We start from the raw sequence: 14,222 nt of genomic DNA on the forward strand, positions 1-14,222 counted from the left end.
TGAATTTTTAAAGTTAATGTTAAATAGCCACATGTGGCCAGAAGCTCCCTTATTGGCTGGCTCAGTTCTGGAGCACGCCAATTAGAGCATCACAGATGCAATGAGATAAGAGGATAAGGAACTATCTTATATTACTGATTAAATAAAATAGTAAAAGCCAAAATATATTAGTGCCTACTCTTGTACCAACAAGAAGCCAACCTCTCTACAAAGATGAACTTATACTTCATAATTGTAATAAGCAGTCAGCACTACTGTTGTCCTCGTTTTAAAGATGAGGCTTAAGACCAGAGCCAAGTTTGAACCACGACTCACAGAGCAAAAATCTACTGCATTAACAATTCCCGAGGTGTAACAATAGAGTGGGCTTACAAAGTGGTATGGTTTGGCTCTGTGTCTCCACTCAAATCTTGCCTTGAATTGTTAATAATCCCCATATATCAAGGGCAGGACCAGGTGGAGAAAACTGAATCATAGGAGCAGTTTCCCCCATACTGTTCTTGTGATAGTGAGTGAGTTCTCACGAGATCTGATGGTTTTATAAGGGGTTTCCCACTTCCCTCAGCTCTCATTCTCTCCCCTGCTGCCCTGTGAAGCTATGCCTTCCACCATAATTGTAAGTTTCCTGAGGCTTCCCTAGCCATGTGGAACTGCGAGTCAATTAAACCTCTTTTTCCTTGTAAATTACCCACTCTAGGGTATTTCTTTATAGCAGCGTGAGAACAGACTAATACACAAAAGTTGAAGTTATACAGCTTCTAGCAAAATTGAACTACCACATTTATATAAATATGGAAAAGTCAATAGATGTCAAAAGTGTTCCAAAGGGATGCTGAGCCTGTCTGTTAAAAACAACAATCCGTAAAACCTAAAATCCTGTCAGTGTGTAAAAGATTCCATCACATCTGTAAACACAGCCTTTATTTTCTTATCTCTTTAACATGGGTGGTTATATTATTCAAAGTGTCTGCAACTATTGACATTAGGGAAATGGATTATGGGCACCACTGTTGGATGTAATGAAGAGTGCAATATACCTTTTGAAATTCTAACAAAGAGGGAATGATGGAAGAGGAGAGTCACTTACCTGTAGGATTATGTCGGATGAAAAACAGAAAAGGTCTGTCTACTATAAACCAGGGAGGCGATGATCTTGCAATGAGAATTGCAGCTATGGGAAGAAAAGGAAAACCTGTTGTGCACATTACATAAGGCCACGTAAGCATAAGGCCAGCAAGTTAGCTAGCTTCATGGACCCTCAGAGGCTGGTGTCTGAAGACACACTTCATGCTTGTTCCATAGGCTGGCCATGTTACAACAGGCTCAATGGTCACCATTTACTAAGCCTACCTTGGGCCAGGCCCTTTACATTACTCTCTCATCTCCTCTACACAAGCACCATCTCTGATAAATGTACTTACTCCTCATAGAGTTTTGATGAGAATTAAATAAGACATATTACAGCTCTTAGAACAGTGTTGGCCACTAAACACATCTAATGTATATTTATTGTTATTAGCTATTTTTTATTCACACCATCTGCTTTGCTGATAAAGCCCCTGGTCCTTTTTTTTTGGGATGGAGTCTCACTCTGTCACCCAGGCTGGAGTGCAGTGGCGTGATCTCGGCTCATTGCAACCTCTGCCTCCCAGGTTCAAGCGATTCTCCTGCTTCAGCCTCCTGAGTAGCTGGGATTACAGGCATGCGCCACCACGCCCGGCTAATTTTTGTATTTTTAGTAGAGACAGGGTTTCGCTATGTTGGTCATGCTGGTTTCGAACTCCTGACCTCAAGTGATCCACATGCCTCAGCCTCCCAAAGTGCTGGGATTACAGGCGTGAGCCACCACGCCCGACCCCTGGTCCTGTTTAGCTTCTCTAAATCTTTTCTGTATATAAAGACCCAGCCCAATTTAGCTTTTGTATCTGTGCCTTCTCCTTTGGCACACTATTTAGGTTTCCTTTGCACTGGAATGTAGACCACTTATCCGGGACCTACTACCTTATACTGCTGTTCAACTCACCAGGTGTAGGCATCTGACTTGGAAAGCAAACTTCTTTAGGCTCATAGGTCTTGGCCATTCCTCGTCTGCCAGGCTTGCTTCCATTTAATAAGCCTGAACCAGGGCCTCAAGAGAGGGTAGGTGTGTGGCATTACTACCACATGCCTGTTGCAATAGCTCAGTCCTCTTGCTCAAACCCCATGAAGTACTGAACACTTGGGCTTGATGTTATAAAGGAAACACCTGCAGTTATGCTGGGGCAAGCCCTTTTACCCTGGGTTATTAAAAACAAATATTAAATAGCAGGTGTTATGGACTGAACTATGTCTCCTCCCAAATTCATATGCTGAAGCCCCAAACCCCTAATGTGACTGTATTTGGAGATAATGCCTTTGAGGAGGTAATGAAGGTTAAGTAGGGTTCTATTCTAATAGGACCGTTGCCCTTATTTGAAGTGGGAGAGACACCAGGGATGTGTCACATGGAGAAAAGACCATGTGAGGACACAGGGAGGGGGCGACCTCCAGAGATCCAGAGATCTCAGGAGAAACAAACCTGCCAACACCAACACCTTGATCTTGAACTCCCAGTCTCCAGAAGTGTGAGTTCTGTTGTTTAAACCACCCAGTCAATGGTATTTTGTCATGGCAGCCCAGGCAGACTAAGACAGGAGGACCTGGGCAGTTACATGGGGCCTTGCACTGGGTTTAATACTCTGCTGTTGCTATCTTGAAATTCTTAATACATTTTGAAAAAGGGGCTCCATATTTTCATTTTGCACAGGACCCCACAAACTATGTAGCTGGTCCTGATAGTTACACTCGGCAAAATTGGTCAATAACTTTTAGATGTTACCTAAAATTACCTAGAAAAGACAAAAAGCATCTTAAAATTTCCAACCCTCTTATTTCAGGGTCTTTGTTTTAAATGCTACTTTAAAGGAATTTTAAAAATGTTTATTCGAGAAAGGCAATAACACAACTATTGTGAGTATAACTGGTATGTTTCAATGACCACAGATATTTGACCCAGCTGCAAGTGTAGCTAAGATTTTCACTTTATGGGCTCACAGAGTTGGCCAAATCTATTCATCTATTTTCCTATGGATGATGAGGGGTGAAAAAACTGACTTAGTATTGTTCTGTTTTCTCCTTCATTATATAAACCACTGAGGAGGAAGCAGATGTGGATGTTCTAATGATCAAGGAAGGCTGTACAGCAATCCTGCCGCAATTCAACAGATGCTGGAGAATTCTTCGGTTTATCCTGGATAGACCTGATTGCCTATTTTCCTTTAAGTACTTGTTGTTTATTTTATGTTTAAATCTGAAGATTGGTCTTTTTTGCCAGTAAGAAGCCAGAACATGTTTTATCCTCCTGAGAGCAGGGGTCAGCAAACTCTTTTCCTCAAGGCAAGTCTACCAGGACAAATCCTGTTTTTATAAATAAAGTTTTATTGGAACACAGCCACATCTGTTTACTTGTAGTGTCGATGGCTGTTTTCATGCTACAATGGCAGAGCTAAGAAGCTGTGATGGAGATGGTATGACACACAAATCTGAAATACATACTACCTGGCTCTTTATAGAAGTTTGCTGACTCCTGTCCTAGAGGAATTTCTCTCACTGAAATGCTTTTCTTTAATGAAACAGATTCTGAGCTTTGTGGTTACAGGTCTTCAATCTGTCTGTACTCACTGCTGTCTCCTGAGGGTTAACCCACACACAGTACCTGGCTGGAAAGAGGGTGCATTACATATTTGCTTAACCAATGAGTATACAGGAATGTGTTTGCTCCTCTGCTAGAGGAAGCCCTGCCGCATGACCCAGTGCTTACTTGTTGCTGCTGAAGCTTTGGTTCCATCTTCACTGACTTCAATTTTTGCTTTTTGCAAGATATGAGAAACATGGAGGTTTTCTGACCCTGTTTCCAGAAAATAAGACAGTATCAGCATTTGTTTGATAGGCAGGCCATTGGTTGGTTGGAGAAGTAACCTCAAAGCTCAAAGCCATGGCAAATTCCAATTTTTAAAGTGTCAGAAGACATGACCTCTGACAGTCCTAGTGTTGAAGGCTGCAGACAGCTGTTACTTGTAAATTTCAGTCCCTGCTAAGTGAACTGTGATACTTCTGGAGAGGGGCCCAGGCCCTCAAATGATTTAGTGCCTCTGTCAATTCAATTCTGATCACTAGAATTGTATTTTAAAAATGAAAAGAGCAGAGCTTTAAAAAGGAAGCCTGGTTTTCTGAAAGCAGCAAGGCAACAAGATTATTTTTCAGTTACAGAACGCAGATGCAGAAGGGATTTCAGACAGCATTTACAGATGGGGAAACTGAGGCCTAGAATGTTAAGTAATCTTCCATGCAATCATATGGCTCGTTAGTGGCAGAGTAAGTCCTGGCTCTTCACAACAGCCACTCATCTCATGGGCATGCTAGTGAGAGAAGAGTGTCGAACAAGAGAAGAGTTTAGATTTTCCTGGAAGGGCCGATGCGTAAATGCAGTTGTGCCTCAGGGACATTCTGGTGAACTCACTTTACTTCTCAGCAAATTCTGACCATTCCAGCAACACCCACCGGGTGTAGCTTTCACAGAGAATGAAAAACTGAAGTTGACATTAGTCTGGATGGGACATAGGTCTGGATGCAAAGGGAAAATGTGCTTTTTGTGTCATCTGCTTTTGAACTATCTGCACCAATGCCCAGCTCTCATATGACCAAATTGTGACTGAGATGCACATTTATAGGGCCCAAGTCCCATGCAATGTTAAAGAGGACTTTCCAGGAGAATTTGGGGCACCTGGTTCTTCCTGTGAACACCCATTTAGTATTTCAGCTACCATGAATAATCTTGAAGGGGAAAGTGCAGATGGAAATGGTGCTTCTCAGTCTTTGCTGGGCTGAGGGACTGTGTTAAAATGGATTCTGGTTCAGCGGGTCTGGGTTACACCCAAGATTGTGCATTTCAAACAAGCTCCCAGGTGATGCTAATGCTACTGGGCTGGAGGCCTGAGTTTGAGTCATGAAGGATTAACGGCTATCAGAATATCCACGGAGCTGCAGGTTCACCAGGGGAGTCATGTTTGTCTCCAGAACAGGTACTAGATGTTTACTAGCATGCAATTGAAGGTGGTAATGAGCTAATTTCTTACCACTCAAGGTTATTTGCAAACTGGAGTGCAAATAATGTTCAAGCCATGGCTTTTCCTTGGAAAGATTGCTATGTTCTAAATTTAAAGAACAAAGGACTGACCATTCAAACATAACTCTAGAAGAAGGTACATATACTGCTGGCAAATGAAAAGCATGCCTTAATTGCTTTGGCAAAGGAAAGTTTTAATCAGATTCATTTGAATTTATATTGTTTCAGATTAATGAGCATGAAATGCCAAAATACATATCTGGGTATAGTGAATGCCTGCAGTCTTGATTTTTTCTCAAGCAAAAGGAAAAAGTTGGCATTTGAAAACAGAGGGACAATACCTAAGTCAGAGCCAATGTTCATAAAAGCAATACATGAAATACTCCTTAGGTAGGCACTGGGGCTCCCCATGAAATGTACGTGCAAAATGTGGGGACACTGATTTAAATGAAGGTCAAGAGCAATGACTAGATAAAGAAAATGAGGTATATACACACCATGGAATACTACTCAGTCATAAAAAGAATGAAATAATATTTTTTGCAGCAATTTGAATGGAGCTGGAGGCCATTATTCTAAATGAAGTAACTCAAGAATGGAAAACCAAATACTGTATGTTCTCACTTATAAGTGGGAGATAAGCTACGGGTATGCAAAGGCATACAGAGTGGTATAATGGACTATGGAGACTTAGAAGGAGGAGGGTGAGTTGGTGAGGAGCTAAAAATCTATTAATACGTATTGGGCACAATGTATACTACTCAGGGGAAGGGTGTACTAAAATCTCAGACTTCATCGCTATGTAAACTGATCCATGTAACCAAAAACCCTTTGTATCCCAAAAACTATTGAAATAAAAAGATAAAAGAAAAATAAATAAATAAATGAAGGTCAATAGCATCATTTGGCAATATATCAAATGAAACCTTACACAGTTTTAGGGCAACACATTCCTAATTCTGATCCTTTTTCTCTGAACAAATCAGTTTCAGTTTATAACACTTTCTTCAAGTATACAAATACATTTTAAATTGAACATACTTGTTATTTTTGCAAAATTTGCCTTTGATGAATCAAACATGTCGGTAATGCCAAGAACTTTCAGCGGCTCCTTCAAATCTGTTTGTGCTACAGCTGTGAACCTAGCATGAAAGCAGAAATGGAGAAAAAAAATCACGAGGCTATAAATGCTACATGATAGAGTCGGTGCATGTTTACAAACTGATTCTTTTAAAGTTAATATTTGAATACCGATCTGAATTGCGTCTTAAATTTGAATTCCAAATTTAAATACCAGATAAGTAAAGGACAAGTCATCTCTTAAACACTTAGCTGGCAAAATGAGTCATACATACTAATGGCAAGAATAGGCGCTCCCACCCTCAGGTGTAATGGGCCCTCTGTTCCAATACTTAGGAAGATCTACAAACATACTTTCTTTTATACTGACGTGGAGGTTGAGTGTTAACAAGTTCCTAGTACTCTGGAATATCTATCATTCTTCCCCATATCCAATTAAAGTTCTCCATATCCATCTTGGCTGCTCTAAGACCTGCCATCCTTATTGGGATTGGAGATGGTCAAAAGAGAGGAGAAACATTCCTGATAGTTCATTTTGGGATTCTTTTTTTTGAGACAGAGTCTTGCTCTGTGGCCCAGGCCAGAGGACAATGGTGCGATCTTGGCTCACTGCAACCTCTGCCTCCTGGGTTCAAGCAATTCTCCCGCCTCAGCCTCCCAAGTAGCTGGGATTACAGGCACCCACCACCATGACTGGCTAATTTTTTGTATTTTTAGTAGAGACGGGGTTTTTCCATGTTGGCCAGGCTAGTCTTGAACTCCTGACCTTGTGATCCTCCCGCCTCGGCCTCCCAAAGTGTTGGGATTACAGGTGTCAGCCACCATGCCCAGCCCCTTTTGAGATTCTGAAAGTACTTTACTATTAAAACAGGAGCAAAGATTAGGCATAGGTGACATGGTATTATATTTGGGTATAATATAGGTTTCCTGAATATTTGTGACCTACCTGGCCTTGGGGATATATGGAGATATATATATATATATGTGTGTATATATATGTGTGTGTGTATATATATGTGTGTGTGTGTGTGTGTAAATGTCAGTTACTATCATCAGAGGATGCTTTATCAGATTTGATCTCATCTTGTGGAAGAGCACCAAGGAGAGGTGGGCAGATTCTCACCACAGATGGGCTATAATGGTAAAGAACCTGTTCTTCACCCATTGAGGCCTATGATGCCACCATCTTATTTATTTATTTATATCAAGCATTGCCTACTTGAAGGCTTATTTTACCAAAAAAAAAAAAAAATCTCGAGAAGATTAGTAATACATATTGTGAATGTCTTACACTGATTATTTAACTCAGTGACCAAAGAATCAAAAGCTATTAGAACTCTCCACTACCACCAAGACCTGGGTTGTTAAAAGCTCTGGATGGTGGGAAGGCAGTAATGTTGAAAAGTTCATAGAAAGGGAACAACATTCATTGCTTCTTCACAGTTCTAGACAAAGCATTCTCTGACCTGTTAGAACATGAAGATTCATAAAGGATTTGGGGTTACTTTTCCCATGGCTTCAAGTCATAACAGCTCAAATTCCATCTTTGTCTTACTCTTAGGGTATAATAGAAAAACTGGCTGCCCTGGTCTTCATGAACTTCTAGTTAAATAAGTAAATAAATAACTAAAATGAAGCTCCTTATGAAAGCACATGGAGTTCTATTAAACTTCACTGTACTTTCACCCATACTATGATAACACACGTGTGTTTTCAGTCTTTTAAATACAATGAGATATGTCAAAAAGCCCCTGCAGTACCATGAACAGCTTATGCTCATGTGGAGGTTTAGAGACCAAGGTTGCCCTTTCTCCTTTCTTATGATCCATATCTTACCATACAGGAAGCACAGGCATTGAATAAAAGCATTTAGAAAAGCACGGCCTCGTAATCCCACCATGAAATTTCTGCAGAACAGAACAGGCTTCATGATGTGCCATATTTTCGCCTCATGTTGTCTGGTGTCCAACATAACACCTGCTGATTGAACAATGCCACTGTTTTCTTTGAGGGGAAGGGGCCACTTACTTGGGCAGGATCACCTGCACCCTCTTGGGCACCATGATGCTCATCCAGCTGTCTATGGTCTTGGTGCTGATGTGTGGGATGATGGCAGACAGTGGAGTGGAGCTCTCAGTCGGCAGTGCAATCAGCATGCTGATGCTTTCCCCGTGGTAGGGCAGTTCAATGAAGTTGTACCATAAATCATTGGGGGCACTTGTCGACCCTAAAGAAATCAGAAGTAGGTTCAGTGTATCCTTGTTGACTTCTAGAAGCGGGATGAGTGCTTGCTGGTCACCGGGATAGCTTCAGAGAGCAACTCAGTTGGAGAACTTCCCTTTTCCACAAATAGCTTCCTTAGAAGGACAAAGATAAGGACAATTATTCCTTCCTTCCCCGGTGAAGAATTCTCCTTTCTTCAGTCTAGACAGAATGCCTTGGGAATCACTGAAATCACTTTAATTCTGTTAAGGAGAATTTAACTAAATCATAAAGTGCTTAAAATTCAGTGCTTTGCAAGAAGTTCACCCTCACATGAATAAAAGAATACATTCAAGCTGCCTTAGAATCATTCCTTTTTTTTTTTTTTAAATAAACTGTATTGTGTATATTAAGGTACACAATATGACGTTATGGGATATATATAGATAGTAAAATAGTTACTATGAAAAAGCAAATTAACATATCCATTATCTCACATAATTACCCATTTTGCTGTTTTTGGGACAAGAACAGCTAAAATTTACTCATTGAGCAGGAATCCCAACATGGTTCAATTTTATTACCTATAGTCCTCATTTTGAATAAGCCTACATGTGCATGTGAAGAGAGAGAGGGATACAGAGCATCCACAGGGCTCACTCTGTGCCAGGCCCATATCAACCCTTCAACAGGCTGAGGATCTATAGCACCTCACGGGGTAGACATAAGAAACGCTATTTTGCAATTGAGGAAGCCACCTTTAGAGAAATGAAGTAACCTCCAAAGGATGCACGGCTAAGAAGTGAGGAGCCAGGAGAGTCTAATGCCAAGGATTGTCTTCCTCCTACTTCGCCACCCTGCCCTATTCACTCTTCACCCATTCCAGTAATCACCATTGGAGTTTTAGATATTTTATGGTACTTCTACTTACTAATGAAAACCCAAGAATAATTTAAGCCAGCATTTCTCAAATGTTATTTGGAGAACAGTCTACCTGCAAGATGCCCTATAGACAAAACAGATTCCACATCTTAGGGAGTTCAGCAAACAAGAAGAGAGAAAGCAAGTTTCTTGCATGATTTTCACTGATCTTTTCTTTGGAGATGACATGTGCCAATCATTGCCTTTGAGACAGGGAACTTCAATATGCCAGTTCTCCATAGAACAGGGTTGGGAGGGATGGACAGAGGGAGAGATGAAGAGAAAGACACCAAGAGAGGGAAAGAGAGTGTACTTGATGAACACTGAAATACCATAAAAAAACTGAGGTTATTAGAATATATGGCACTACAGGATGACACTACAATTTTTCCCTAAGGAAGAAACAACACAGACAACTGGCAGAGGGACTGGGGCTCTCCTGGTCCTAGCACACTGCATTTCCTGCAGGGCTGTTCAGTAACCCAGGTGCAGCCTGCCTCAGCTCCCATGTGCGCTGAACTCTCACCTAAGCCTGGCTTCTGTCTTGCGGCAACCTAAGAATGAAAGAGAGGATTCTTCGTGTTTACTCTTAGCCTGCATAACAAAATGGTCTCAGCAGAAACGGAAAAATCAATGGGAAAGTGAGAAAAAAATCACTTCCTAATGAGCTCTTTAATCCTTGAAGAAAAAATGAAGTCTCTATTGTGGTGGAGCTAATTTTCAGAAACTGTGAAATTTGGGAAGTGGTTAATAAGTGATTGCTCCAGGGCATGAAATAAGGACCTGGAGGTGTTAACTGCTTCTAGAAATGTTTACTATTCTGTTAAGAAGGATTGAAGTAATGAATAATGAAAAGTTATGAGCTGGAATGTGTTCGAGGGAGGAGAGAGATCATCTAGCTTCACCAGTTAATCCATCCTTGGCTGGACCCATCATTAACTGATCAGTAATATTAATAACCATGAACCATTCTGCATCCAGTCACCTCTGCTTGATGACTCATTTCCCCCCACTCCTTCTGCTTCTGACCACAGAAGCTGATGACCAATGGTAGCCAGGGTGCATCAGACATACGCATGCTTACCCTTATTTGGTGCCTTGAGGAGCTGGGAGATAAAATAACACCTTTTCTGTCTTTCCACCTGGTCACTCAAGTACTGCATCCTTTTACAGAGGACACGTGCCAAGGCCACGAGATCTGGGGTTATAAGACCTGTATTCAAATCCTGCACCTGTAGCACACTAGCTCTGAGACTTTGGCAAGTTCCTTGACTCCAAGTCTTAGTTTCTTTATCTGTAAAAACCTATAATAATAGCACCTACTTTACAGAGCTACGAAAATTCAATGAGACAACACATACAAAGTGCTCAGCATAAGCTGGCCCATAGCAAAAACTGCCGACTTTTGATGTAAGAAGCTTTGTAAAATACCTCACTTCTTGCAATGTGAGGTCCCTGCTCACAGTCTAAACACAAAATTGGCCCACCCAGGTAAACTACATGGAATATTACATAGCTGATAAAAGCACAACTCCCAAGCAGAATGAATCAAGTAAGGAAGGGAACTTGGGAGCCTTGTGTCAGAGCATGGAGCCTCTCATCGTCCCAGAGCTTTTCCCTTTAGAATCCCCTACCCGATGCTCTCTATTCTTTAACCTCTGGAAGGCAGACTGAGTATGCTTTAACAAGAGTCATTTCTGCAGTGTACAAAAACATAAGTATAATAGGTTGATTCATTCTGAAAAGGAGCGGAGATGAAAAAGAGAAAATAAGGATTTTCTCTTAGATGAATGGTGGTCAACAAAACTTCTAATGGGAGATAATAAGTGAAGAATCAAGCATTAAAAATGTGGAGGAGATTTAGAACTTTCTCTAAGTGGTGTTTTGGGTGACCCAGTTTTTCCAGAAAGCCCCTGAAGTAATCTGATTTCCACTTTTAAGTGCTACTAGGAAAGACGTAACTAGGCTCACTAAAATGTTAAGAACTCAGCCTGTAAAAGCAAAGAGGGTATCTTAAATATTTAATATCAGGAAACTTTTATAGATGAAAGTCCCTCTAATTACCTTCTACTACAAGTAAATATGGATTTCCTGAGAACTTAAGAAACTTTTTAGACTGTACTTTAGTAGAAATTGAAATGGATATTTTGGAAAAACAACAGCAAAATGCTCCGTCATGTGCAGTACTCTACCTTCTAGGCTGGAGTCCAAAGGGAGTTCAGGGACAGTAGCTGGGGAAGGAGGGGTGGCGTAAGTAACTGGGTGAGTATTGGTGCCATTTGCTGCTAAGGAACTATGGGTTGAGAACTAAATGGGCAAGGGCAATACATATATTTATTTATTGAGACAGGGTCTTGCTCTGTTCCCCAGGCTGGAAAGCAGTGATGTGATCAGGGCTCACTGCATCTCAACATCCTGGGCTCAAGTGATCCCCCCACCTCAGACTCCCGAATAGCTGGAACCACGGGTGAGCACCACCATGCCCAGCTAGTTTTTAAACATTTTTTTGTAGAGACAGGGTCTCGCTATGTTGCCGAGGCTCATCTTGAACTCCCAGGCTCAAGCAATCCTCCTGCCTCAGCTTCCCAAAGTGCTGGAATTAGAGGTGTGTGCCATGGTGTCTTGGCATAAATGAGTTTCATCTATGCAACTAGAATTTAGTAGGCAACCAAGTTAAGACGTAATGTGAACAGACAGGTGTGAGTTAGAAACTCAGGAGAAAAGAAGATGGAAATATAAATTTGTTATTCTTTGTGTTTTTTTTCCAAAACAAAGTCTCAAATGTCTAAATTCATAACCATAAAACATTTGTAACAACTATGACTTGGACATTCCTATTCCATTTCTATTCCTATTCCAGGAAATTACCTTTAGAAATTTACTGATGCAAGTATTGAAAAATTTATGTACAAGAATACTCACTGCAGTGTTTTTATAGGAAAAAAGCAGATGGCCTTCCATAGGATATCATGACACACTTGTATTATGGAATATTACATGGCTGATAAAAGAATCAAGTAAATCCTTATGAATTGGCACAAAAAGTTGTCCACTGTCTAATGAAATCAGATTATAGAATAGAAATTACAGTACAATCCTATGTATGTAAAAAGTTTCATAAACATATTTTACATATCCCTAGAAAGGTTCTCAAATGATATACTTGATACTTAATAGGGATTTTTATCCTAGGAAATAGGATTTTAGGGGAACTTTTACTTTCTGCCATATACATTGTACATGGAGCTATATTGAGGATTTTGCAATGAGCATGAAATATAAATCTACTAAAAATGATTTTAAGGCTTCTTTTTTTTCTTAATAGAAAAGTTTCTATGCTTGAAGTACTTCTACTTTATGGGGCATACATCAGAAAGGTTTTCTTCTTCTCTTCTAGTTTTCACTCTCCTTTTGTTATCAAGCAAATATTCTCAGAGCTCTTAATGATATCTTGGAGAAAACAGTCAAGAAGGCAGATAAACTGAATGACAATGTTTTGGCAAAGTGACCCAGAATAGTGAGGCGTGGCTGAGGCCCAGGAAGCATCCGACAGGTGGCACCCTGGGCCCTGTGAGTTTGGACACAGCAGCTTGAGCCGGGCCACTCCTGCAGGTCAGAGCGAGGAAACAGGCAGAAAATGACGGACGGTCTGTGGAAATGGAAACAAACAGCCACTTGGGGCCACCACAAATGGCGGTACTTTCTTCACAGCCCTATCAAGACAATCCTTCCCTGTCTTATCATGATAAGCTGGGTTTTGGCCAAGGCAAGAAAACAGGGAACTTATGACACTCTCATGCCTTGCTGCATGGCCCAGAACAGAGTCGCGTCCAGTTCCAGGTTCCTCAGTGAAACCCGATGACAGGCATGGAAAGGAGGGTGAGAAGGGTGAGCTAAGCTGTTCGCCGTGTTTGACAGTGAGAGAATGAGAACAGGAGTGAGCAGCAGACTTTCTTTTTCTGGTCCGAATTAGGTACAGATCAGTCAGGGTGGAGAGTAAACAGGTAAGACATCAAATTGGGCCATTTAAGCAGAATTTGATGAAGGACCACTTGTAAAGCATAGACAGGATACAGAGAAACATGATGGACAGTACCCTGGACAAGAAACGGTGGGCACCATGGCTAGCTTTGGGCTGGGAGGGCGGAAGAGAGGGGTGGTGACCCAGAGAGAAAGAGCTCTTGGGCACATCCCCTGGCAGAAGCTGAAACCTTTCGTAGAGGAATGCAGCTGGTCCATGACTCTGTAAGGGGAGGCTTGGGAAGTTAGTACCCTGACCTCTTTCTCCTCTGTCCTTCCTATCGCCTGCCGACTCCCACCAGCCAACCCAGCAAGAAGAGAGGGCAAGGGGGCCCAGAGCGGGGTGGAAGTGGGTAAACAAGAGAGGCATGAATCAGGGGAAGTGGAGGGAAGATACCAACACACTGTGGGGGTTCTGTAGGGTTTAAATCTTTGACAATAAGAATGTATTTGTGCATTATTTTCTATAAAACACACACGTATATTCCTAGGCAAATCAGTTTCCAAATGAAAAGCTACCCTGACATGTAATGTAACTCTCTGGGAATAGCCTGTCTACTCAAGAAATGCATGTCATATTTCTGTAAAAACAAACATTTTTAAATCTTCCATAGGAATGTTAATGGAATCCTTGCATTTTAATCTTGAACTATTAACTTGTTTTTTTCTCAGCAAGAGAAACATACAGTAAATGAGGGCCCCCTCACTTTTCATTTTATTTTTTTATGGACTGTAAAGTGTGTACAAAAGATTGACCTAAAATAAAATCACTTCATTGAAACACTAGCACGGCCACCTGCTCATATCCCAGGCAAAGCGATTTTAGAAGTTCATTTGAGCCTGGCGCGGTGGCTCA

At 41.2% G+C, this 14,222-nt stretch overlaps 1 protein-coding gene across 2 annotated transcripts in view; it reads right to left on the reverse strand.

Moving 5' to 3' along the window:
- SERPINE2 (serpin family E member 2) overlaps nt 1–14,222 on the reverse strand; it is a 64,016-nt gene that overhangs the window by 1,302 nt on the left and 48,492 nt on the right. For both annotated transcript variants that reach the window (XM_054477064.2, XM_054477065.2), the window contains 4 exons: nt 8,252–8,450; nt 6,185–6,285; nt 3,839–3,925; nt 1,088–1,171 (listed from right to left, as the gene is read on the reverse strand). In XM_054477064.2, coding sequence (XP_054333039.1) covers nt 1,088–1,171; nt 3,839–3,925; nt 6,185–6,285; nt 8,252–8,450 — 471 coding nt within the window. The remainder of the gene's footprint in view (nt 1–1,087; nt 1,172–3,838; nt 3,926–6,184; nt 6,286–8,251; nt 8,451–14,222) is intronic.

Source organism: Pongo pygmaeus, chromosome 11 (assembly GCF_028885625.2).
Source record: "Pongo pygmaeus isolate AG05252 chromosome 11, NHGRI_mPonPyg2-v2.0_pri, whole genome shotgun sequence".
NCBI lineage: Eukaryota > Metazoa > Chordata > Mammalia > Primates > Hominidae > Pongo > Pongo pygmaeus.